At 57.3% G+C, this 26,321-nt stretch overlaps 1 protein-coding gene across 2 annotated transcripts in view; it reads right to left on the reverse strand.

The window, feature by feature from the left end:
* Nucleotides 1–6,467: 6,467 nt before the first annotated feature.
* Nucleotides 6,468–26,321, reverse strand: part of ATP2C2 (ATPase secretory pathway Ca2+ transporting 2) — a 58,633-nt gene continuing 38,779 nt past the window's right edge. Inside the window, exons 11-28 of one of the 2 annotated variants that reach the window (XM_045989482.1) lie at nt 24,532–24,598; nt 20,879–21,003; nt 20,689–20,786; nt 19,876–19,977; nt 18,951–19,040; nt 18,173–18,274; nt 16,040–16,196; nt 15,244–15,414; nt 14,430–14,527; nt 14,281–14,331; nt 13,263–13,429; nt 11,870–11,938; nt 11,663–11,779; nt 10,306–10,453; nt 8,692–8,790; nt 8,440–8,581; nt 7,882–7,954; nt 7,022–7,159 (exon numbers count right to left, since the gene is read on the reverse strand). In XM_045989482.1, coding sequence (XP_045845438.1) covers nt 7,902–7,954; nt 8,440–8,581; nt 8,692–8,790; nt 10,306–10,453; nt 11,663–11,779; nt 11,870–11,938; nt 13,263–13,429; nt 14,281–14,331; nt 14,430–14,527; nt 15,244–15,414; nt 16,040–16,196; nt 18,173–18,274; nt 18,951–19,040; nt 19,876–19,977; nt 20,689–20,786; nt 20,879–21,003; nt 24,532–24,598 — 1,856 coding nt within the window. In that variant the 3' untranslated portion in view covers nt 7,022–7,159; nt 7,882–7,901. Of the gene's footprint in view, nt 7,160–7,881; nt 7,955–8,439; nt 8,582–8,691; nt 8,791–10,305; nt 10,454–11,662; nt 11,780–11,869; nt 11,939–13,262; nt 13,430–14,280; nt 14,332–14,429; nt 14,528–15,243; nt 15,415–16,039; nt 16,197–18,172; nt 18,275–18,950; nt 19,041–19,875; nt 19,978–20,688; nt 20,787–20,878; nt 21,004–24,531; nt 24,599–26,321 lie in introns of both variants that reach the window. The other variant, XM_045989481.1, reaches the window with a different exon arrangement.

The raw sequence follows: 26,321 nt of genomic DNA on the forward strand, positions 1-26,321 counted from the left end.
GGGTCCATGGTGTCAACATGGCTTCCGTGGCCGGGGAGCCTCCGTGGCCGGGACCGTGGCTCTGTGGCCGGCCGTGGCTGTCGCGCCTCTCCTGGAGCTTGTCTTCGTGTGATTTTTGTCGGGACGAATGAACTCTTAGGAGTTGAACTGTTGGATCAAAAGATGCTTCTTAATTTAGATGCCGACCGACGAGCAAACCTCTCGAGTTCAGTTTATGCTCCCGACGCCCCTCCGTGCCTGTAGGCCGTGTGTACCGACACCGTGTTAGGACGGTTTTCGTGGGCCCGGCGTTTCCTCTGAGTGACCGTGTGGCTTCAGCTTTCAGACGCCGTCTGGGTCCTGCCCTCCACCCGGTTCTCTGGGATGCGGGTTTTCTTCTGATTTCTTTTCGAAGGAAGCATTTGTTCGCTGAGTATTTTTTCCAGTTTGTTTGGCTTCATTTTTGTATGTGCGAATGACACATTTGTCCCCCTGTTCACCAGCATTTCCTCGTAAGGCTTGAGATTTGTAGTTTGCTTAGAAAGCTTTTTTCCCCCACTCTGGGATTTAAAAAAAAAAAAAAATCATGTTTTCTTCTGCTTCTCTGCTCTTCTCTCCTTCTAAATTTTTGATCCATTCAAGATATAATTTAAATGTTCCTCTGTCTTGCCCCCAAATGAATTCTAGTATCTTTTATATTTAATGGTATGTTTCTTTCCCACTGACTTAAAGTACTACTTTCTCGGGGCACCTGGGTGGCTCAGTGGGTTAAGCCTCTGCCTCTTGATTCTGGCTCAGGTCATGATCTCAGGGTTGTGAGATCAAGCCCCGTGTCAGGCTCTGCACTGGGCACAGACTCTGCTTGGGCTTCTCGCTCTCCTTCCCCCTCTGCCCCTTCCCCACCCCCTCCCCAAAGTAGGAGAAGGGAGGAAGAGGAGGGAGAGGAGGACCACTTTCTCCTCCCCTGCATTTCTCTACGAACTCTGGTCTCTGCTTCATGCTTTAAGAACTGGAGTTTGAAGGTAAAAAGAGCTGTTCCCCGCTGACTTCTCTGTTTTGGAAATTTCCTTCCTATGCCTGCCTGTTTGCTTTCTCTGACCTTGGATAACCGTTCTAAAAAGTCGGGCTGCGTTTTGGAGATGGCGCTGCGTGTGGATCAGTGTAGGCAGAGCTGACACCGGGCACAAGTGGCTTCCTCCTGCCCCAAGGACGGAACATCTAAGTTTGCCGCCTAGATTTCGTTGTTGGGGTTGGCTTTGTCCGTGGACTTTTTTCCCGGATGATTGATTGAACATGGGAAGGTTTTTAAATTTCTCGGCCTAGTTTTGTACCCAGCTACCTTGCTGAGTTTTTTGGCCTGGGGGTTTTCAACCTGGGGTCTGCGTCAGAATGTTCTAGAAGGCGTGCTAGAGGGCAAGGTGATAGGGCTCCCTCCGACCCCAGCTGAGGTTCTGACTCGGTAGGGCTGGGGAGGGAGCGGAGAGTGGACATTTCTAATGACTCCCCCGGCTCAGTGCAGCTGGTGTTTGGCTCCCGTGATCCCTTCTTTTTCCCTCCAGCCTTCCTGGCTTGTAACTGACGTATACCATTAGTGAGCCCACTTACTGTGATTGTGTGGACCTGGAAATGAGGGTAGTTTCCCTACTCTTGGAATTTCTAGACCTTTTCTTTCTCTGGGTTGACTGAATCAGCAAATACCTTCAGAATTTCAGTAGCGATGATGCCCCTTCCCACTCCTGACTTTAATGCAAATGTGTCTGGTCTCTTATCATGAAGCAGACGCTGGCTTTGCTATAGATTTTTGTGTAAGGGAAGGATTCCTTTATTTGTATTTAAGAGTTTCTATCCAGATGTTGAATTTTTTTTTTCTTCAAAGATTTTATTTACTTATTTGACAGAGATCACAAGGAGGCAGAGGCAGGTGGCAGTGGGGGTGGGGCAGGAAGCAGGTTCCCTGCTGAGCCGGGAGGGGGGGTGCCATGGTGGGGCTCTATCCCAGGACCCTGAGGTCATGACCTGAGCCGGAGGCAGAGGCTTTAACTCACTGAGCCACCCAGGCGCCCTTATCTAAATGTTGAATTTTATAAAAAGTTTTTCTTTTTTACCACCCACGATTATCTGATTCAGAGTTTGTTTTTTTTTTTTAAAGATTTTATTTATTTATTTGATAGAGATCACAAGTAGGCAGAGAGGCAGGCAGAGAGAGAGGAGGAAGCAGGCTCCCCGCAGAGCAGAGAGCCCGATGCGGGGCTCGATCCCAGGACCCCGAGATCATGAGGAATACCAAGGAGTAGCGCGCCAGACACTGAGCCGCGTCTGTCTGTTAACTGACCTGCTTCGAACGTGCGAATTCCGTGGGACTGTGCGTACTTTTGTAGCCGTGTGTGCAGAGGGGTTGGTCTGTAGTTTTGTTTGGTTCTGATTTTAAAATTAAATTTAAATTGTGCCGGCCTTACAAAAAGAATTTAGAACTTGGCTTTTCTGCAGGTTCTAGAACAAAAGCAAAAGGAAGTCCTTTGAGGTCTGGGTCACATTCATCGGGAACTTCTTGGTTTGGTGGGCAGGAGGGGTGGGGTCTTGAGAACCTCATCCAGGTCTCTTATCATCTGGGTGGGTTTAAACCTCTGCTGGGGTTCATTCCGACGATTTTTAAATTTTTAAAAAAGATTTTATTTATTTATTAGAATGCAGGAGTGGTGGTGGTGGGAGGGGGAGTGGGAGAGGGAGAAGCAGGCTCCCCGCTGAGCAGGGAGTCCAACTCCGGGCTCGATCCCAGGACCCTGGGATCATGACCCGAGCCAAAGGCAGAGGCTTTAACCCACTGAGCCACCCAGGTGCCCCAGATTTTAAGTTTTTAAAAAAATACTCCAGGGGCGCCTGGGTGGCTCAGTGGGTTAAAGCCTCTGCCTTTGGCTCAGGTCATGATCCCGGGGTTCCGGGATCGAGCCCCACATCGGGCTCTCTGCTCGGCAGCGAGCCTGCTTCACCCCTCTCACTCTGCCTGCCTCTCTGCCTACTTGTCATCTCTCTGTCAAATGGATAAATAAAATCTTAAAAAAAAAACAAAACAAAAAACTGTAAACTATTAAAAAAAAAATACTCCGGATCAAAGTCTTTTGAGTGCGAGATTTGAAAATACTTGTTCAGTCTGGTTTTTTTTTTTGTTCTCTTAAATAATGACTTTCCTGTGCAAAATGTTTTATTTGGGGTGGAATTAATCAACTTTTCTTTTTTCCTGCATTTTGAAACAATTTTTTTAAGGTTTTATTTATTTGACAGAGATCACAAGTAGAACAGCAGACAGAGATCACAACTAGGCAGAGAGGCAGGCAGAGAGAGAGGGGGAAGTAGGCTCCCCACTGAACAGAGAGCCTGATGCGGGGCTCGATCCCAGGACCCTGAGATCATGACCTGAGCCCAAGGCAGAGGCTTAACCCACTGAGCCACCCAGGCGCCCCTGAAACAAATATTTTTTATTCAAGTATCATTTAGCGTTATTCGTTGCAGGCGTACAAGATGATGATTCAACAATCCTACGTATTTCTCAGCGTTCATTAAGTGCAGTGAAGGTACGGCGTGGTGTCGGTTTCCGGCGTACGACGCGCTGCTGTACGTGCCTTCGTGCCCATCACCTCTTCCCCGCATCACCCACCACCTCCCCTCTGGTCACTGTCAGTGTGTTCTCTATAGGTAAGAGTCTGGTTTTGGTTTGTCTGGTTTTTTTCTTGTTCATTTGCTTTGTTTCTGAGGTGGCACGTAGGAGCAGAATCGTTCGGCATCTGCCTCTTATTTCACTTCGTGTTATACTTGCTGGGTCCGTGTTTCTGCAGATGGCGAGAGCTCTTTTTTTAAGATTTTATTTGTTTATTAGAGGAGGAGTATGGTGGAGGGACAGGGAGACCCCCCTCCCCCTGCTGAGCAGGGAGCCCGACACGGGCTCAATCCCAGGACCCCAGGATCATGACCTGAGCTGAAGGCAGACACTTCACCAGCTGAGCCATCCAGGCACCCTAAGACCTCATTCTTTTTATAGCTGGGTAATGTTCTCGGGGTGCCTGGGTGGCTCAGTCGGTTAAGTGTCCCGACTCTTGGTTTCAGCTTAGGTCGTGTTCTCAGGGTGGGGAGATCGAGCCCCCCATCGGGCCCCGTGCTGGGTGAGGAGCCTGCTTACAATGCCCGCGCTCTTTCCTTCTGTGTCCCCCCAACCCCCTCCCATGGACGTAAGTACGCACACGTGCTCGCTGTCTCCCTAAAAGCGGGGGGGAAGGTCTCGTTCTCTCTATGGCCGAGTGATAGTCCTTTGGATGTATACCACATTTTCTGTGTCCACTCATCTGTGGGTGGACCAGGGGCTGCGTTCGCGTGTTGGCCATTATAACTAATGCTGCAATAAACACGGGCGAATCCCTTTTTGCATTAGTGTTTTCACCGTCATTGGTGCCTCCGAAAGCTAGAACTAGAATTACCGCAGGACCCAGTAACTCCGACCAACTTACTGTTTCTCTCCTCTTTTAGGGATGGTCTCGTGGGCTCGTGTCTAAGAATCTGCCGAATCCTAGATCACAAAGACTTTTCCCCTCTCTTTCTTCTGGGTTTTTGTCTGTGGCTCACTTGGAGTTCGTTTTTGTGGAAGGCACGGGGCTTGAGTCGAGGGTGGCTTTCTCGGTTGTTCCAACGCTGTTGATTGAAATGATGATGTTTTCTTCATTGACTTGCTTTCGGAGTGGTGTCCAGTGGTACAAGATTTCCGTTTTGGGGGAACGGTTTAAACTACGTCACTGCCATTAGAAGTCTGGGGACTAATCAGATCACTGCAGAGTAACGTGTTGCGGTAGTCTGGTTTTCAAGGAACTGGTTTCTTTGACTTGTTGAATTTCTGTGCCCGAGGTTCTCAGGATTCCTGCTGGAGTATCTTCAGGGAGCTGTCGTGATCAGCCACCGTCCTTCCCAACATGAGCCATCTGTCTCTTCTTCCTTTGGCTAACCCTCTAGCAGGACTGGCCGTTGCGTCGGTATCTTCGAGGAACTAGCTTTTGATATGATTTTGGTCCAAAATCAAAAATCTTGGACTCCCCTGCTTTCTCCTGTTTCCTGTTTCTTTTTTTTTAAGATTTTATTTATTTATTTGACAGACAGAGATCACAAACAGGCAGAGAGGCAGGCAGAGAAAGAGGCAGAGAGAGAGGAGGAAGCAGGCTCCCTGCAGAGCAGAGAGCCCGATGCGGGGCTCGATCCCAGGACCCTGAGATCATGACCTGAGCCGAAGGCAGCAGCTTAATCCACTGAGCCACCCAGGCGCCCCCGTTTCCTGTTTTTATTTGGGTCCCTGTCCCTCTGCTGCTGATGGGTTCGTGTTCTAGAAACGGGAGTCGCGCTCCGTTGCTTCGGAGTGTCCAGATCTGCTGCATTGTGGTGAAAACGCGGCTTACGTTTGCGTGTAATCTGGCCTATGCATTTTACTTTACGGTCAGCAGTTGGGGTCTTGGGCAGCAAGATCTCACCTGTCCCTGGTAGTAGTGGTTATTATTTTATCTTTTACGTGGACAGTCTGCCGGGGGCTGTTCCGTATGGCATTTTATTTAGGGATTTCTGGATGGTTGTAAGGACTAAGAGTAGCTTTTGATGCTGTTACTGCAAGTATCCGTCGACCCTGGTTCTTTTTGATGATTTAAAGGGCAGCATGGTGCTGGGAGGGGCCCCTGAATCCGACCCCACTGTGCCCCAGGCTGTGGGGGTGGCCAGAGTCGGCCTGCCCGCTCAGGAGTTAGCAGGGCTGGGCAGCTGCTGGGAGGCCATGACCCCTGCTTGAATGGCTTCCTCTCCAGGCCGCGCCCTCGATCATCTTTGCGGTGGGATGGCACCCGTGCGTCTCCCCATTTAGCTCTGGGGTCACTCGTGGGGGTTACGGCAGGGCGGGGGGAGGATAGTGACCCCAGCCCATGCGTCTTCCTTCTGAGGAATCTGAACTTTGCCTGGGAGCTGCAGGGGTCCACTCTGACCTCCCTCCCCCTGGTCTGGCCCAGGCATCACCACCCCGGGCAGCCGGTTACTTTTCTCTATTTGGGCAGGCTCTGCCCAACTGTTTGACCAAGGACCAGTCTAGCTGTTCCCGTGAGAGATTTTTTAGGATCCCAGTCCGTTGGCTTTGGATCACGGCGGTGGCCTCCAGAACGTGGTGACCCTCATCTAATCAGCTGAAGACTTAAGAGAAAGGCCTGGAATGCCAGAGAAGGAAGGAGGCCCTGTTGGCACACTCCGGAGCTGCCGGCCCTCACAATCAGGTGAGCCGGCCTCTTAGGACAGGTCTGTGTCCCTCCCTCTCCCTAATACCTGGCGGCAGGGGGTGCTGGGGACAGCCGTGGCTCCTTTCACAGGCGCTGCTCCTCCGTGGCCGCTTCCTGCCTGGCTCCCGCCCTCCCCGCTCCACCAGCTGTACCAAAAGTCCTGGGGCTCGTCCTCCGGCAGCTGGGAGACGCTCCGGGTCCCGGGGCTGGAGGTAAAGGCCCTTTCCTGTTCCCCTTCGAACAATGGTCTGGTTCATGCCGCTCAGAGTGGGACCGTGGGTCACCCCGCACGTGGTCGTGAGAAATGGGCTTTGTGGGTTTCCAGAGGTGGCATCCCGTTTCCCGTCTGGCTGCTTGGAGGGAGAAGGGGGACCAGGCGTGGGCGCAGCTTCTACAAAATGCCTCAGATCTCCCTCCTGAGGGTTGAGGTGATGAGTGGGGGGTGGCCCTCGGGCGACGAGATGCTCCGGCCCCGGGGCTGGACCCCGATCTTCCTTACCCGGGAGCTGCGGGTGGTTCATACACACTCAGGAGGCAGCCGTGGTTCATACAAATCACTGCGATTTAATAAATAGCGAGGTGTTTCCGGGCGCTCTGCTCGGGGCCCGTCCCGGGGGCAGAGGCGGGGATGGACGCAGGCCCGGGCTGGCCGAGCCGCAGAGCCGAAGGGGAGGCCCAGCGCTCCGCGTCCTGGCAGCGTCCCTCTGGCGAGGGGCCGGGGGAAGGGCCACAGTCCGTCAAATAGAGATGATTCAGGATTTCACACAGCTGGGTCCCCTAGATGTGATCCGGGTGAGTCTGGGCTTTCCTGGCTCTGGAGGAGAATTTTTCACAGAGTTTGAGGAGCTCGGACGCGATGAACACAGACGAGGCCAGTCCGGTTAGAAGCAGCAGATCTGCCGGAAGGGGGGTGGAGGGAGGGTCAGCGCGGTTGAACCCCTGCCGCAGGCCTCTGCCCCGAGGGCGCTGCCAGCCGGCTCACAGGAGCCTCAGCCCCGGGCCCCCCCCACCTGCCCTTTTTGTCTTCAGTCGCAGGGACCCCCGAGGTGAGCGGGGAGGACCCGGGGAGTTGAGGACCAGACCCTTCCCTTCCTGGGAGCAGGTCGCTTCAACCCAGGGTCCTGCATGTGGCAGAGGCAGCCCCACGCAGACCACCCGGGCCTTCCGGGTGCTCCCGGGCCGGGGCGGGGTGCGGCACCCACTTGAGCTGGCAGAGGACCCGCACCCTCCTCCCAGCCGGCCCGAGGGCGGACACCCGACACCCCGACCCCGGCTCCCAGGGTGGCCCGCCCTGACTCCTTCCAGTGGGCTGACCCCACGGTGTCTTACTGCCCGAACCTTCCCTGGGTCCCTGTTGCCAGTAACTCAGCGCAGACACGGGGCCCCACCAACCACAGGCCCCGGCCTTTAGCTTTGGTAGAGCTGACTTAGTTCCCTGCAGAGAGGACCAGCCATTAAAGTTCTTACTCCTTGTCTGTAGCTGTGGGCGCTCGGCAGGGACCTACATGGACCCCGCTGTTAGATTTTGGCGAAAAGCGAGCAGACGGTCCCCAGTCTGGCCCAAGGGGTCCAGGGCTCTCGTGTCCCCCACCTCCGACCTGACCGTGTCCTGACTCACGGACGTGTCAAAGCGGCAGCTCAAACCTCCTCCTGACTGTCCTCTTTCCCGTTTGTGTTCACAGTCATCTCAGCTGCCGGCAGAGACACACAGGTTACTCTGCACGTCTTACAGAGAGCTTGGACCTGCGGTCAGCCTGGCCAGAGGCCAGGACAGGTGTGCTCAGGTGGGGGACAGCCGTGGGCCTCAGTTCCTGTCTTTTCCAGCAAGAGCCACTGGGCGGCTTGCTCCCTGTCGTGAGGTGAGTGGGCGTCCCAGACACACCAGCCCGCTGCCAACGGGGACAGACAGAGCCCAGACTCGCCCACCGTGGCGCAGCGCCCCCGCCCTTGCTGTCTATGCCGTGTGTGCTCAGAGCCACCCGCCTGGGGACAAGGGGCCTGAAGCCCACGTCCCCTCCTGCCTTCGGTAGTTCTCGTGGGGGAGGTACCTCTTCTCTGGTTCCCTTGGTATTCTGTCGCCCTCCCCCTCGCCCCCCCCCCCCCCCCCGGAGTGTGCAGGCAGATGGGGGCGGGGACAGGTGCTGGCCCCTGCAGGCCCGTCCCCACGGCCACGCACCGAGAGCGCCCAGGTTCTCCGTCTGGAAGACCTTCTGCAGGGGCGGGATGTAGATGACGGCCAGCTGCCCCAGAACGGACCCCAGCACCGAGTACAGGAACATGCGGTTCCGGAGAAAACCGATCTCAAGTATCAGCTTGGTCTGCGGGAGGGGGAGGACACTTTGTGGGCTCAGCGCTTCCCACTGAGAACAGCCCCGGGTCCTGGAGGGCAGGGAGGGAGCGTAGCCTGGGGGCGCAGCCTGGGGCGCACCTGAGAGCGGCAGGTCAAGGCGTTGAAGAGGTCGAAGAACACAAAGCAGGTGAAGGTCATGGTTGTGGTGCGTGGGGTGCTGGCCTTGTCTGCGGGGATCTGGAACACAGCACGGGAGGAGGGGGTCCGGGAAGGCCGTGCGCTTCCCACAATGAACTTGACCTTCCCGGAGAGCCAGAGGCTGCGGCTGGGCAGCTCCAGCGTGGGCCTGACCCCCACACACACCTCCCGCCAGCAGCCGTGAGCAGCTTTCTTGGGAACTGAGCAGGACCTGCCCCTCGGGCTGGAGGCAGCTGCTGTTTCAGGGGACACGTGGCTCAGACCCCCACCCAAGCCAGCCCCGGCAGCTGGAGCGGCCAGCAGCCCTGTCCTCGGGAACTGGGGCTGCCCCCGACACCCGAGCTGAAACCTTGCACCGATAAAGGGAATGTTCCTTCCTCCAGCAGGTGACCCTGCGTCGTGGGAGGTGACCTTGCTACAGCCGCACCCACGGAGCAGAAGGTCCCTTCCCAGAAGAAGGGAGGGGATGGAGACTGTCCCTGGCTCTGGTGTGGCTGCTGGGATGTGAGGCAGAGCTCAGTCCCCTCGACATCTCCGGGCGGGGCTGGAGCCGCAGGGGAGAGGGACTCATGTTCGCACCTGAACTTCCCCCTGCCCGGGGGAGGTGGGGATGAACCCGTCCTGCCTGGGCTTTGCACAGAACCCTGGTCCAGCAAATGACCTTCCTGGGGGCAGGGGGCGGGTACGGTGAGTTAGAGCCTGACTCGGAGTCCTGGTGGACACCCAGGAGTCTGCGTTTCCCTCCAGGTCCCGAAGCGGTGGAGGCTGTTGGAGACTCTGTGCTCAGGACCACTGTGCGAGTCCTGGAGGGCCTGGGTCCCCTTCCCCGCCAGGGGGTGCACACAGGCTGCATGACGTAGAGAATCCCCACCTTCCCCTGGCAGGTGAGAATTTGGGGAAAAACAAGGCCGTTCCTCTGTGGGGGCAGGCTCAGAAAAACTGAGAATCTTTGGGGACCGTGTCCCGTCCCCCTTGGTGCATGTGGCACCTGCCTGGTTCTCCGGTCAGAGCACTGCACCAAAAGGGGACCGGTAAGTTCCCGCAAGTGACCGTCTCCAGGGAACAAATGTCCCATCCTTCCTTCCTAGGAAATTTCACATTGTTTCCGGGACAGGAAACTACCTCAGGTCCCATTTATTTTTATTTATTTGTCAGAGAGAGAGAGATCGAGATCGAGCACAGGTAGACAGAGTGGCAGGCAGAGGGAGAAGCAGGCTCCCTGCCAAGCAAGGAGCCCGATGTGGGACTCGATCCTAGGACGCTGGGATCATGACCTGAGCCAAAGGCAGCTGCTTAACCAACTGAGCCACCCAGGCGTTCCCTCAGGTCCCATTTAGCATAAACTCTCATTTCTGGTCCATGCCTGGGCGGCCTCCTGTCCTTCCACCTGCGCTACCCCGCCCCCCAAAGTGAGGTCCTGATCCCCTGCATGCATACACGTGTCTCCCCCATCGGAGGCTGGGCCCCACGGCCCGGCAGGGACCGTCCACACCCACGGTCCGGTCAGGGGCTTAGCGAATAGTGGCCTAGTGAGTCCGTGAGGACCGGCCTCACCTCTTTCCAGAAGATAAAGAGCGTCCCGCTGATGATGACGGCTGCCGACAGGAGCGTCTTGAGGATGAGGGCCCTACTGAGGATGGTGTCCTTGACGTTCCGCGGTGGCTGCTGGAGGGCGTCTCTGTCCACGGGCTCCACCCCCAAGCTGCTCGGAACACGACAGGGGCGCCCGGACGTAAGCCACTGAGAAGGGACACTTCAGCCAGCCAGGCAGAGGCCGAACAAGCACAACTGAGGCGGAGCTCGAACCTTCCAGGCCCTCCGGTCAGCTCCCCGGGCACCAGCGGCTGGGAGGGCGGGGGGTGCTGGGTCCCCCACCCCTCCAGGCCGTCCCCCCAAGCCCGAGCCAGTCCCGCGCTCACAGGGACTCTGTCTGATCTGTTAACCTTCCTTCACATCCTCTGTCCCCTCCCTCCCTGCCAGCCCCTTTCACGGTGACTCCCACCCCCAGCCTGGGCCTCTGCCTTCCACCATCCCTGAGCACCGTGAAGGAAGACCCCCTCCCCCAGACCCGGCCACACCACGGTCCTGGAACCACCCCAGGTCCCCTCTCGTGCTCAGGTAACGTCCATCACAAGGGGATGCCCCAGTGGGCCAGAGAAACGGGATCCAGGCCCTGCCCACCGCAGAGCCCCCAGTGACGAGGGACACCTGCCTCCTGGGGACTGTGAAACAGCGGTGTTGGGGCTAGACCAGCAGGAGGCAGTGCGGGGGGCACCGAGGAGTAAGTGGGCTGGGGGCCCCTTCCCTGCTGGCCCCGTTCCCCGCATGTTGAGGAGGTGCCCTCCCGCTGGGCACGGGGGGGACTGAGTAGGGCTCTTGTCCTTGGCAGCTGTAACCGGTGACAGCGAGTGAACGTTGGGAACGGAATGCATTCCGATGGAACCACACACTGTGTGCAGAGGTGGTCCTTCTGCACCTTTCAGCCCGCCTAACGCTCCCTTAGCCAGCCAGCGACTCGCTGACCAGCTGCTGTGTGCCAAGTGCCGTTGTAGGAGCCGGAGAGACTGCCGGGAGCATCATCGCAAACCTTGTCCAAGGGGAGCTGGATCGGAGTCAGATAAGCAAGGACAAGGACATACGTGTGTATTTTCTCCAGGGAAAACCGAAGCAGGGTACGGTGATTGAGAGCCCAGAGGCTGCTGTTAGGGTCATCAGGGAGGACTTCCTGGAGCTGGTGACCTCACGAGAGGCACAGAGCCTTGACGCCGCGCAGGAGCATCCCCCACGGACCCTGGCTGCCCAGGCAGGTGCTTCCTCCCCTGCACCGCAGTCCGCTTCTCCGGGACTCCTGGGGACAGTGACCGCACCCACACTCCGGGGCGCAGTTCTGGCCGCCCACCCGGCGCCTCACCTCTGTGCGGGTGGTCCGTCCATGATGATGTTGATCCACAGGATCTGCATGGCGTTGAGCGGGCTGGGCAGGTTGCACACGGTGGACAGAGTGATGAGGCTCAAGGCCGAGATGCTCCTGCGGGGACACACACGGGACGGTCGACAGCGGCTCGCCAGACGCGTGCGCAGCACCTGCCGCCACTGGGAGCTGTGGGCCTTGACTTACGTGCTCAGCTGGAACCGGACAAAGTTTTTGATGTTGTGAAAAATCCCCTTGCCTTCCTCCACCGCATTCCTGCGAGGGAGAGAGCGTTTATTCACGATGGTGTCAGCAGGGACGGCCTCATGCTCAGTGCCCCTTGCTGTTGCGCTGCTCAAGGACATGCCGGTGGAGGACGACAGTGTCCTGATCGGCACCAGCCGTGAGCCACGATCGCCTTTCTGCCCGCAAACTGGATGACTCTCCCGCCCGAGCCTGGGACTCCTGAAGCAACAACCCCCCCTCGGGGAGTTCACAAGAGGCACAGCAAAACCAACGAAACCCAGACCTGCTCCTGAGCTGCTGGGGCGTGGCAGGGGGGAGAACTGGGAAGCTGAAAACATCATCTATTGTATTTCTAGAAAACTCTGCAGAAGTCCTTTTAAAAAACGATCTAGAGGCATGAATGCAGAAAACTGCCCAACCTTTTCTTCTACTAAAGTTTTTTTTTTTAATTTTTTTTTAATATTTATTTGACAGAGAGAAATCAAAACCAGGCAGAGAGAGAGGGGGGAAGCAGGCTCTCCAATGAGCAGAACGCCCGACGTGGGGCTCAATCCCAGGACCCTGGGATCATGACCTGAGCTGAAGGCAGAGGCTTTAACCCACTGAGCCACCCAGGTGCCCCTCTACTAAAGTTTTTTGCGAAAGTAAAAATGACAGATTTACTTTTAACTGCACCTTGTGACCTCCCCCGCCGCCCCGGCCCCGCACCACGGGGAAGGACACTAAGGATTGCTACGGTGAATCCATTTGTAAAAAGATTCCTTCTGCAGAGTCTGAAATCACAGCCAACACCAGTCTTTGTTCAGACCCTTGATATTTTCTCCCAGCCCCAGTGACTTCAGTTCACTTAGGAGGAAAGACTTCATTCGAACGAATCAAAATTAGGCCTAGAGGGCAGGCAGTTTTTTTTAAGGAAACAAAAAAGTGAAGAAAACAGGTGCTTTGTCATCCTGGCAGCTGGAGCTCACACGCGCCTGAAGCGTCTGTGTCCACACGAGCACAACCCCAGACTCAAGCCGCACGTTTAGTACTATGGGGTGAGCATCTCCGGTCTGGCCTCCTCGTGCTCCTGCTCTCGCTGTTGGCAGCCAGGGTGGTCTAGGATTTCCCCCAAACGGTGCGGCAGCGACCGCACGGGCACGCGCCTCTGTCTGCGAGCGCCCGGTCCTGGCTTTCCCTCCGCTGCACCCTCGGGCTAGAGAAGGGTTTGCTCGCATGTGTCTGCAACACCCCCGCCCTGGGTGCTGTATGAGCCGGGGACGCCCGTCTCCCTGGCATGACGGAGCCCCAGGGTGGGCACCTGGTTACACCATGCATTTCTGCCCCTAAAAACCCCACCTGCGGAGCAACTCACATGATGGCTGAGAAGTCGTCGTTCACCAGGACCATGTTGGCGGCCTCTTTGCTAACGTCTGTCCCCGTCTGCCCCATGGCGATCCCGATGTCCGCAGACTTGAGGGCAACAGCGTCATTCACCCCGTCCCCTGTCATGGCCACGATCGCCCCGCATTCCTGCAAAGCCTTTGGAAAACAGAGGCAAGTGGAGGCTGCAGCCCTTCCAGAACCTTCCTTCCCTCGGGATGCTCTGCCTCTCCCTCCGCATGGCCAACAGCAGAGGCCCCCTCTGGAGTCAGCTGGCCAGACTCTGAGTCGCAGCTGCGCCGGCACCCCTGTGGGAGCTCGGCAGGCCCTGAATCTCTCAGACTCAGCTTCTCCATCTGCAGAGTGGGGACAACCGTCCCTCCTCTGCGACAGCCACGCTACGACCGCGGGTGTCGGGCTCCCTCTCCACTAACAGACGGATTTACCACTTATCCCTGAAACCACGTGGCGGCTGGTAAGTCTTCATGTTTGCTCTTAGGAACACCGCATGTGCAGATCAAACAGCCCAGGCTACAGAGCACATGTTCGATGCGCACCGTGGGAGGCCAGCACTGCCGCGGGGCCCCCGTCCCCGCCTGGGCAGCAGACCGTGTCCGCTCTGCTGGGCACCCGCTGCGGGCCGGGCACTGCGCCGGGTGCTCCACGGCCTGGCCGCCTCTGTCCCTCTCACCGGCCTTGTTACCAGCTGATGTCATTCATACTCCCTCCTCCCCCGTTTACAGATGGGGAAACTGAGGCCTGGAGGTAACTAACAAGAACTAACACCAAAGAACACCGGGCTGACAGAGGCTAGCTGCTTTTCCTTTCTCCCTCTGTACCACCCTGTTCTGGCTCCTGTTTTTGGTGTATGTGGCCAAGGTCCCCCTGTGCTCCTACCCCGGTTTCGGGACAGCCAAGGCTCCTGCCAGCTTGGACCCTGGACTGCCCAGAGCAGAGCCCCCACCACCGTCCCGGACCGGCCCTGATGACCCACGAGGCTCCCAGCTCACCTTTATGATTTTGAGCTTGTGCTTCGGGCTGGTCCTGAAGAAGACAGACACCTGGGTTCGGGGGCACAGGAGGGCAGAGTCCGTGAACTTGGCGCTAAAACTCTCCCTCCTCCCCTCAGCAAGACCCCCGCCCCCCGCGAGGACCCCACCCTCCCGACGCAGTCCGCCAGCTCTTCCTGCTCCTTGTTTTCCACCTCGTCCCCGGACATGGCCTTCAGCTGCCCGTTGCACAGGCCGATGTTCCTTCCTGCGGGGGCGGAGAAGCCGTTCTGAGCGCTGGCTCCCGCGCCACCCCCATCCGCACCTGCCTGACCTGTCCCTGTCTGGGCCACACACGGTGACGGCTGCCCCCACCGCACACCTGCCGCCTCACACGGAATTAACCGGCAACAGAGGGCTTGTGGTCCCTGCTTTAAAGCCAAAGAAAGGGAGGGAAGGGGCCTCCCCAGGGTCGCGGAGCGGGCGACAGGTGATGCCAGAACCAGCTGTGGTTTTGTCTCATTCCGGACTCTCGTTCCGGACTCTCGTTCCGGACTCTCATTCCGGACTCTCGTTCCGGACTCTCGTTCCGGACTCTCATTCCGGACTCTCTGATCTTTTCACAGGCCGGGGAGCACCCGGTGACCCTCATCCTAGCAGCAAGTGTAGGGACAGGAAGGGTGCGGTCGGCCCACTGCGGGCGAAGAGCCTGGAGGTCAGAGTGGCTCAGGGACTTGCCAAGGACTCATGGCTGGTGGCAGAAGCCATCGCAGGAGTGAACGCGTGAAGGACGCTGCCTGGGACCAGGACGTGCGCTCGAGGACGAAAGTCCCCGGACTGCAGGATGTTGACGGACACAAAGGGTCTCCCCCTAGGAGGACCTGCCCACGTTTTAGGGCCAACCCTCGGGAGGTGGAGCCCTGGTCCTCGAAGCTCACGGTCACCGTGTGCCGACCTGACACGCCGCCCCCCCGCCCCACTGACCTATGGCGGAGGCGGTCTCCAGCCCGTCACCCGTGATCATCTTCACCGACACGCCCGACTGACAGAGCAAACGCACGGCCTCCTTCACGCCAGCCCTTGGAGGGTCGATGATGCCGACGAGCCCCAGAAAGGTCAGGCTCCCCAGCTCGGGCCCAGACGCCAGGGCCAGCACTGAGGAGAGACCAAGAAGCACAGAAGGTCCACCAGGGGCCAAGGGGGCCACAAAGTCCCCGTCAGCCCGGCCCCTCTGCGTCCCTGATCCTCCTCGCCTGCGCGGGGCTCCCCGGGGCTCGGCTGGCCCGCGCGGGGCAGCAACTGTGCACGGCTGGCCCCGGGACAGAAACAGAGACAGCCTGACCCGCAGAAAGTGAGACTTCTGTCCACGGGGGGTGTCAAGCCCAGCCTCGCCCCAGCGAGAGAGGCCGGCAGGACAGCTGCGAGCGGGGGTGCCATGGCCCGTTCCCAGCAGCCCTTCTGGTCTCTGCTCTTGCCGTCTGCCCTTTGCGGGGAGCGGCTGCCAGGGAAGGACACGTGCAGGAGGGCACTGCGGGTCACGGGCTCCGGCTGCTCTGGCTCGTCCTGGCCTTGACTCCTGAGCACCGGTGCCCCCGGAGCAGGTCCTGAGAGCCGCCTGTTTCTCATCCGCCCGCCGGCTCCACGCTTGCTTTACTCCAGTCAGCACCGCCCAGCGGCCGTCCTGCTCCGTGCCCTCACCAAGAACCCTGCATGAGTGCCCTTGAAAAGTCAGGGGCGCCCTTGAACTTCAGTCTCGGGGCTGGGGACTGAAGGTACTGACCACGCAGGCCGAGTGTCCCCATCTTCTGCTCCTCCTGCTGGTAGAAGGCTCGCTGTTGGGGTGTCAGCGGCAGAGGGATGCCCCCGTTGTTGTACGTGGTGCAGTGGTTGATCACCTCTTCAAAGGCCCCCTTCATGAAGTAAATGTCCTCCTGGTCCTTGGAAAAGAAAGAAAAGCCCCTGTCATCAGATGCCTCGGCTCTCAGGGACCGACCCTTCGTGCCCACGGAGAGGCTGCCGGCGGGGCTGTTTCTCGCGGAGCGACCCGCTCACCAGCACAGGACAGGCTGGGTAAGTGAGGGGAAAGCCCGGCGACGGGACTCCACCAGCCCACAGAAGGATCGAGGTGGATCTTTGACCCGCACCCGCCTCTCTGACGTCCCCTGTCACAGACGGCATCCCGGGCATTTCGTGAACAGCTCGTAGCCCAGGCACCATCACGCCTGTGCGTCGGGGACCGCGCGCTGGTGTCTCTGCTTAACGGCAGGTGCGGTTCCTGTTCTGTTCGCTGCCGCACGGGGCTCACTAAAGGGACCCGAACAAGCCCCCAACCGTCTTCCTGTGGACTTCAGCTCTGGCTCCCGTGGACGGTAGCTCGGCGCAGAAGGCACGGTGCCAGTGGGGGTCACACTCTGTCCCCTGCATCAGCACAGAGCCTGAGTACCGATGCCGGGCCGGAATGAGCTCGCGTGAACGGATACGGGGAGGTGTCTGAGACCTCACCGTAAGGGGAAAACAGCAAATTACAAACACTATCTCCAGCATGACCTAGTTTTAAAACTATTAAACTGTTTAAACTATTAAACTATTTAAAACTGCTGCTATGTGCCTATTTAGGACCTGGAATTTTCCATCCCAGACTGCTGGGGGGGACGGTGATGAGTCGGGAGAGAAGAGCAGAATTGTAAGGACCTCTCATTTTTAAAATCACATTTCCTTCATTTATTGCAATCAGATTATAGTACCATTGTCTTTGGGGAGAAAAAAAAAAAGGATTTGAAGCATTAAAGCATTTAAAAAATCTGTAACCCCTTTTAAGCAGGAAGGCATCATGTGCCCATCTGCTCACAGCACAGGCCTGGAATGCGCTGGCCAAACCGCCCCCACCCTGAACAACAGAGGAGTCTCCCAAGAGCAAGATGTGAGGTTCCGGAAAGCGCAGGAGAGGCGCAAAGGGCTGGAGGAAAAGGTGGAAGATGATGCCAAAAACTTAGAGGAAAAAACAAACCCCAAAGCCTTTTATCTGAACATCTGGAAAGCTACAGAAGGTTAAAAAAGAAAAAGAGGGAAAAAGAAGTCAGCTGTCATCCCCATGCAGGGAGAGCCGTGAGGGGTTTGGTGTATGTTCTGGTCCCTCAGAGCAGGGGCACACAGAGCAGGGACACAGGCGTGTCCACGTGCACTCTTGTGAGCCAACCGTGCTGGGTGCTGGGACACACCTCCTGATGCCCCTTCCGGAAGGAAAGACTGTCCCTACCTGGTGACGATCAAAGGTGCTCGTACCTGTAAAGAACTCAGCACCAGGGTGTGGAAAAAGGACCCCCAAGTTAGCAAGGGGGTCACTGTTAGCGGTGGGAGCGTTCGTCAAAATGCCTTGCAAACGCGGGTTCCTGGCTCCGCTCCTGATCTTTTTAAAGACTGTGTGTGTGTGTGTGTGTGTGTGTGTATCTGAGAGACAGAGATTGGGAGCTGGGGGAGGTGCAGAGGGGGATGGAGAGGGAGGGAAGGAATCTCAAGCAGACTCCACGCGGGGCTCGGAGCCCGACACGGGGCCGATCTCACGACCCTGAGATCACGATCTGACCTCAAATCCAGAGTCAGACGCTCAACCTGGGAACTACCCAGGGCGCCCCTCACTCCTGATATTTCTGACTCCAAGGTTCTGGGTGGAGCCTGAGAATCTGCATTTTACACGAATTCCCAGGGGATCCTGGTGGCCCAGGAACCCCACTTGGAGAACTACTGTTTTCAGAAAAGATCTCGGAGAACCCAAGATAAAGCCCTACTTGCAGTCCCATTCACGGGTTTCAACCTTCGTAGAAGCTGGAGTTTCAACTCTCCTCCCTGCTGCCTCCATTCTCCTTTCTTTGGGGTGCGGGAGGGAGGGCGGGGAGGGGCAGAGAAGCAAACTCACCTCGTTCTTGGGGCTGCATTGTGCTGCCATCCATTTCTGCTCCGAACTGAATGGAATCTCTTTTTTTCTCACGTATGAATCTTTAACATCACTTAAGTCCATCTAGGGTGGTAACACACGGGCTTCCGGTGAGTCATGCTAAATGCGTCTCTATGCAAAGCTCCGTCCCCTTAAATTATTCGTGATTCGGACCATGACCGGCAGGTGAGAATCCAAGCACTGAGATCGCAGAGAAGGACCATTTGCTTTCAAATGAAATGTCCCATCGGGAGAAGAAAGGTCTTGTTTCTTTTGTTCAGGGACAGAACGAGCTTGGTCTTTGGGAACAGTTTCTGGTGTCCCGCCCCACTGCCCACCCCTTTGGCAGCCGGGGACAGCCGTTCTGCCCGTGGCACTGGGTGCTCCATGGGGGCATTTCTGCTGAGTCGCAGACCCGGGGTCTGACCTCAGAGCCCTGCAACCAGTCGAATGCACTCATAGCAAGGGGTCTTCCTGGAGGGGGGCTTGGGGCCCACAAGGTGGCTTGCACTCCTCTGTCCCTGGGGACACCTCCCTGGGGTCTGAGCCATGAGGCATAGGGATTGCCAGGAAGGGTGGCCCAGAGAATGTTCCAGAGCCACGGGGCATGTCAGTGACTGCCTAAGGACATTTGGGGTCACTCTTTCCCGTTACTACTAAGCTTCCCCATTCCTCATCTGCTCAGACATGAGCTTGAATTCTGTCTCCGAGTCAGCCCCAAGTGCATGAACTCCCGGCACAGACTGTCAGTGGTCCCTACCTTCATGGCCAGCGCGACCAGCGCGCCTTCCGTGGGCTGTCCCATCACGGCGTTCTTTCTGATGACGGCGTTGTTGGCCACGCAGCCTGCCTGAGAGGACGGGGTTTCTAAATGTCTGTAGTTCAGATTGGGAACTGGCACCCCTTGGGGTCCTGGGCTCACAGTCACACGCTGAAGGCTGGCCCATTTGGGGGACAGGGCTGACATGGGGGCAAGGGGCAGGGTTTACTCTTCAGAATACATCAGGGTCCCCGCCCTTCCACTGTCAATCTTCACTGAACGCTGGGGGCTGGTCCTCGCGAGGCCCTTGCAAGGCAGTATCACAGGGGTGGGGAGGCGGATGGGTACTGGTGTCCGCGGGGGTGACAAAGTGTCCTGAAATTAGACGCAGCACTGGCTGCACACTTTGAGAAGGGACTAAAACCACCGACTCCTACACTTCAAGGGGGTGAATTCTGTGCTGCAGAACTTGATGTTTCAACTAAAAATGATAATTAAAAAAAAAAAACGGAAATAAACAGAGCATGGAGGGTGGATCCCGGCTCCCTCCCTCACTGCGGGTGACCCCAGGGCGCGCTCATCACTTCTATGAGCCCGAGACCACGTCTGGATTCAGGCCTCGGAGGGCACCCGGCGTGCGGGCGGCACGAGGGCGGCTGATACTGTTCTGATCAGCGGCGAGACCAGGCTCGCTGTCGCACGTTGGCTGAGCACCTTCTCCAGGCAGGCGTCCGGGAAGCCCCTCCAGCCGGCCGGGGGAGGACAGAGGCTCTAGCTCGCCGCTCCCCTCATGTCTTCACCTGTTACTGGGACACCTGTCCCCGGAGTGTGGCCTGGGTGTCACCCAGACCCAGCTGGCCTCTCCTTGGAGCGAATCCCGTCCGCTCCTCAAGGCATGTTACCGCCGCGGCGTCCCGACACTCACCTCCACTAACCTCCCCACCGAGACGTTGCTGAACCGCTTCAGGACCTCCTTGGAGGGTAAGAGACAGACGGCGCCGTCGCCGTTATACCCAACTCCGCTGACCTGCAAGGGGAGGCCACGGGGACGATATCACTGTGTGTGGTAAGACACCCCCCCCAGTTGTCCCATCATCTCTCTCCTGGGGGACCCACCCCAGGGACAGAATCCTACGACGAACAAGACATCAAGCATGAAGATGTCCCCGGCACGTGCACCAACAGAGGGAGGCACACCTGCCCTGAGGCAGCCAGAGGGCGGATACATAAGCCTTTGCAGCCCCCGCCATCGGACACGACCCCGCGGCCCTGTGACGGGGGCACGGAGGGAGCCAGGACAGACGACAGGTAAGCCGAAGCGCGCGGCCGCCAGACTCTTCACAAAACAGGCGCTGGCCTGCGAGCTGTCACTGCTGACACCTTTGCCTGCAAGTCCTGCAGGACACAAAACGGCCCGTTCGGGGAGCCTACAACTGCGCCGGAGCCACAGCCGAGAGACTGGAAAACCCAAAAGGGACCGTCATGGTTCATTTATCACAGGCGGTTACGGGCAACTGTTCCTTTGCCTCTGCAGTACGTAATGAGCTTATTATTACAAGACAATGGCCGAAATGAAGTGGGCTCCCTTAACTCGGTCATAGTCCTTGCTGCTCTTGGTAGCAAGGAAACTGTACAGTAACTCGTTTTTGTTTCTTCCTTATTGCTTCCTAGAAGGTTCCGTGTACTTTTAGGAAGGAAAAGGTCTGTCTGGCACCGTGCACGGCGGCCCCGGGCTCACCTCAGCATGGAGCCCATCAGATGTCACCAGGTGGGTGACGGTCATCTCATTGGCGGTCAGAGTCCCCGTCTTATCTGAGCAGATGACACTGCAGCAACCTATAGCACGAGACAACCCCCGGTCAAACACCCGGCCGGACCGCCGCCCCTTCCAGCCCATATACAAGATCCCAGCCAGCGGAGTCCCTCACCCAGGGTCTCCACGATGGGTAACTTCTTCACGATGACGCGCTTCTTGGCCATCCGCAGCACTCCCAGGACCAGCGTAACCGTGACGACGATGGGCAGACCCTCGGGAATGGCGGCCACAGCCAGGCTGGATCAAAAGGCCAGACGGGTCACCTTTAACATAAGCACTGAAGGATGACATGAATCCCAGCTGGGGTCGCCGAGAGTTTGACCCAGTGAGGCATGTCTCTTGTGTCCCCAGGGTCCCCATCCAGTCTCTGTTCCCAATCCCATGATGCACCTGTCTCCCCCGGCATCCATGGCTCTGAGTTTTCCGGTGGCAAAACCCTGCTCCCGGGAACGGGCCTCCCCTATCAGACATCCACACTTTAGCATAAATCAGCCTCTCAGTTGTTTTGCCCCTTTAAGCACTTGTGCACTTAAATCACTGTCATTTATTAAAGAGAAAGGTTTTGGATCCTTTGAAAGGAATTTCCAGAATTGGGCAGTAAGTGGGAGGTGGAATTTTTTGGTACAGAGGGTCCTCTGAGTCCGCTGAATTTCACTTTTTACTGGTCTAGTTGTTTAGACACTTCCTGGTAAGGGAGCCAGACAAGGAAATCAAGGCTGAAGGAGGGATGACAAAGCTGTGCCTCTGACTATTGTAGCAAAGCTGTTTGGGTGCCCCTTCGTTTCACTATTATCCGCCAACTCTTTCTGTACGGTGGGACCACACCCATTGCCAGGGCTGACTGCCTCACAAGAGAACACGTGACTCCAGCTGGACCAGTGAGGAGCTCTCTCGGGACTCTGAATTGGGATAGAGGGTGGATCCCTTCTCGTGGGCAGTGTGTCAACAGATGATGGGACATTAAGGGGGGTTCTTTTTGCCTCAAATCTGGCTCTAGAACTTTATGGTAGACTGGTTCCCCATTCCACACCCGTAGGTGTGGATGAGGCAAAGGGCTGGTGTGGGGCTCCCGGCTGACTTCGGGCCAGCGGGGCAGGCAGAAGAGGTTTGGTGCCTCGGTGCAGAGCTGTGGGGGAGCGTCGCCAGCCACACCCCACCACAGCTCACCCTCTGCACCAGGACATCCAGCAAAGCCCGGTAGGCACTCAGCAAATATTTGCAGGACAAACAGGGAGGAATTCAGGCACACCCCCGCTTCCACGGGTTCAGTTCCAGCCCCCTGCCATAAAGCGACCGTCCCAATACAGCAAGTAAATGAACCTTTTGGTCCCCAGTGCACATAAACGTTCTATTTACACGGTACAGCCCTCTATCAAGTGTGCAAGACCGCCGTGTCTAAAAACCCAACGTGTGTCATTTAATTGAGAAATACTTCATTGCTAAAAAGTGCTGATTATCACCCGGGCTGTCGGACACCCTGTCACTGATCACAGACCACCATAAAATAATAAAAACAATGAGAAACTTCCAGATATTACGAGAGTTCCCAAAATATGACATAGAGATGTGAAATGACCTAATTCTCTTGGGGAAAATGGCCCAGTGGATGTGCTCAACAGAGGTGTGCTACAGACCTTGATGTTGTGAAAAATGCAAGATCTGCAAAGCACAAAAACACGGGAGAGGCCTGCGCACGTACAGCGAGGGGCTGGAGCCGCGACGGCCCCGTCCGTGCACGGCGAGCGTTCCCCGGGCTTGCTTCAGCGTCAGAAAGCCTGGCCGCGTCCCACGTGGCGGTCCTACTTCATCAAAGCTAAGACATGGCGGACGGTCAAGGGCATCATTAGCTGTGTACCGCTCAGAAAGTAAAAAATGCTGCCAATTAATGAAGCACATGAGCTCTCTTATCTCCTCGTTTGTAAGAAGCGGTCTGACCTCAGAGGCGTTAAAGCGTGGAAAAAAAAAAGCGCATCTTAGAATCAAAGAAACAGGGTATGTGAACGGTGGCCCTCTTCTCCGGAACCAATGGAGCATTCAAGGGCAAGTTATATGAACCAACATGACTGAATTTGGTCAAGGGACTGTGCCCAGTTTCTATGGGGACAGCAAGAAGGCTTCCTAGGTTTTATGGCACAGGCTGACAAGACTCGCTGGGCAAACATTTGCAGAAGGCGGGGATGAGGACCTTCCCCCCATATGGCGTGGGCAGGGCCTTTCTCCATGTGCTTGGATGCTTGCATAATAATAAAAAATTAATCCACAAACTAATAAAGATTAGCACGGACCCGGAAAGGCGAATATACTTTGGATCATCTTGGATGTCACCTGAGGCAGAGGGAATGAGGATAAAGTGTTTAAAAGAACAATTCTCGTGTTACTTCTTTTCGAGAATCTCTTCCTCACTAGCTCTCCGGCTGTTTCTACCTTCTGACCCAGGGGTTTTGAGCAGCTGATGCCACTAAGAATCTTCATCTTTTCAAAGTCACAAGGGAAACGGACAGAGGAAATTTCCTCTGAATGGCCAGTGCACCACGGGTCTAGTGGGAGAAGTGAGGGGGAGGGGCTCGGAGACCGGGAACCAGGAGGGACCAGCACATGGCCCTGGGGAGGGCGGGCAAGGATGGACATGGGGGCCTTTTCTGTTATTTACTTGGAAATACTGAATAGTTGCCTTGACTCATAGAACTTTCCACGGTTTCCAAGATGGGGATACAATGAGCCGTAATTTGGGGGAGGTTCTTAGGTGTCACGGCTTCCCAGTGTTCTTGTTCTGGGAGTCATCCCCCCCCCCACTCCCAAGGGCTCAGGCTCCTCTGTCCCTCCGCCACCACACCTGCCTCTGAAGGCTAAGTCACCTGAGCACTCCTGTCAGGGGCTCAGCCTTCTTCCCTGGCCCTGCCTCTTGCGGGAGCCCCAACCGGGTCACCACTTAGAGCAGCACCAGCACCCCAGGGAGCTCGTCCGGAATGCCGAGTGCCAGGGCCCACCCCAGACCCACCGTCAGGGCCCCGGCGACCGCGGCCGAACAAGCTTTCCCCAGGACCCTTCCGTCCTCCGGCTAACGTCGGGCACGGCTCATCTGCAACGACTCACTCTTCCGGGATGCCTGTCCTGGCCTCGACCCCACACTCCACCCCGCGGCCAGCTGCCCACACCCCCTGAGCCCCCTGTGGGCTGCAGCCAGCGAGGGCTCACAGCCCTGTCACCTCTCGTGTCTACGTCAAAATGGGCAACGCATCTCCAGAAGAAAGGTCGTGATGGTCCAGCATGCCGTCGGAGGGCTCTGGTGGCGTTATTTAGAACCAGGAGGCAAGGGGCCATCACCGGCTTGCTATGTGTCCCCTAACAGACTCCACCGTGTGGTTGTGCTCGTGGAGCCCAGCCAGTCCCTCCTGGTGTCCCCAGACGCCCACAGCTCAGTTCCACAGTCTGCCACGGTGGCACGCTCCCCGCTGAACCCCCTTCCCGCCTTCTCCAGCAGGCCCCAGCTCGTCTCCACTCCGGCTGCTCGGAGCGCCCTCCGTGGCCACCTTCCCGGGACAGGGCTCTCCCCGCCTCCCTTTACTCTCTGCAGTTGCCTCCTTCGTGGCCTTGACTGTGAGTTGTGATTTGATCAACGTTCACTTGACCCGTTCACACGTACTTTCCCTGCCAGCCCGCAAACTCTGATTTGGCTCCCGACAAACCCTGGGCCGGGGTCCCGCTCCCCCACCTGCCCACCTTCCCCGCCGCCCTGGCGAGAGCAGGTCGGCGCAGCGCCCTTACCTGACCCCAATCGTGAACATGCTGAGGAGTTGCTTGCCCTGAAGCCAGCCGGTGAACATGATCAAGCCTGGGAAAGAGACAAGAAGTGTGTCACGCACGCGCGCACACACATGCACGCTCCTGTGTGTCTATCCTCAGACACGCAGCTGTGTTTCAAACACCTGCCGTGAGAAGAGTTCCGGGAACGTAAGCACAGACAACAAGTAAGAACCTCAAGTATCAGACCCACTCTCCTGCTTCTCAAGACCGGCCCTCGGCCAAAAAGAATGCTTCCGCTTTTTTAGGCAAGGACCAAGCCAGTTCAAGTTCAAGAAGGAAACGATCAGCCATCCACCAGTTAGTTCCTCTCCGGCTGCTTGCAAATGTTTACAGGCGACTCCCCCACTCTCCCCGGGTGCCCCATGAGCGGGGACGCCCCCCACGCTGTGCGATGTTGCAGATGACAGCTGCTCCCGGGATGGGCAGATGGGCCCGGGGCTTACAGGGCTGTGTCCTGCGTGTTCACCATTAAACAAATTGCCTTTCCCTTTCCTCCCTCATCATTTACCCAGTGGTTCCTAAACAGCAGGCCCAGTGCCAGGCCCAGGACACGCGGACCCTGCCAGAGAGGGACCCTCGGGTCGGAGAAAGGCCGGGAGTCATGCCGGGACCCAGGAAAACATGCAGGCCGTTCCGGCAATGGGGGAAAGTTTCGGTATCTGTCAGGTGGGGATAGGGCCCATGGGTTCCTGGAGGAGCGGTTTCAGGATTAAAGAGGCAACCATCCCCTGGAAGGCTCAGCGCGGCTCCCAGCCCACAGCTAACTGGGCGGGAGGGGTGGCTAGCTGCTGTGGCCTGTGTGGTCGTGGTCGGAGGAGGTGGGAAGGTGGGTGGGGTCACCTGTTGAGCCTCGGAGGGCTTGCCGACTAAGGGCAGCTTCATCTCGGAGGGAACGGGGAGCCAGGCAGCCGGTGCGCTGGGTGGCAGGGCTGTGTGCACGTGTGTAGGGGTGTGCGTGTTGGCGGGGCCGCGACAAGAGCTGATTGGTTGGCTACCTTTCTTATGTGCAGCAGTTAGCGGCCGTAGGCAGATGAAATGTCGGCTGGAGCCCCAGTGATCCAGACGTAGAGACTAGAGGGACAACTCTATCAGAAGCAGGGGTGGGGGCCGGCCCTGCAGCCCCGGACGCTGGGCCCCGCCCCTGCCCACAGGGCCCCTAAGGGCTGGGGCAGCGCATCGCTTCCCAAACTCACACTCTGTGACTTTAATCCACGGGCAGCTGGAAAGTGGCCCCGTGGAGGGTATTTATGGCATGGAGCCTGGCAAATGTTCCTCTCCCGGGAAAGCTGGTTCTCAAGCATGAACCAGCCTGCCACATCTTCCCTGCATCCTCCCATGGGCCCTGCAGGGATCAATGGAACCACGTTCCAAAACGCCACCCGCCTGGAACAGCTCTTAAAGTATCTACTAAGGGGGTCATCTGGGTGGCTCAGTGGGTTAAAGCCTCTGCCTTCGGCTCAGGTCATGATCTCAGGGTCCTGGGATCAAGCCCCGCATCGGGCTCACTGCTTAGCGGGGAGCCTGCTTCCTCCTCTCTCTCTCTCTGCCTGCCTCTCTGCCTACTTGTGATCTCTGTCAAATAAATAAATAAAATCTTTAAAAAATAATAAAAAAAAGTATCTACTAAGGGCGCCTGGGGGGCTCAGTGAAGCATCTGCCTTCGGCTCAGGTCATGATCCCGGGGTCCTGGGATCGAGCCCCGCATCTGGCTCCCTGCTCAGTGCGGAGCCTGCTTCCCCCTCTGCCCCTCC

The sequence above is a fragment of the Meles meles genome, chromosome 19 (assembly GCF_922984935.1).
Source record: "Meles meles chromosome 19, mMelMel3.1 paternal haplotype, whole genome shotgun sequence".
Lineage (NCBI taxonomy): Eukaryota > Metazoa > Chordata > Mammalia > Carnivora > Mustelidae > Meles > Meles meles.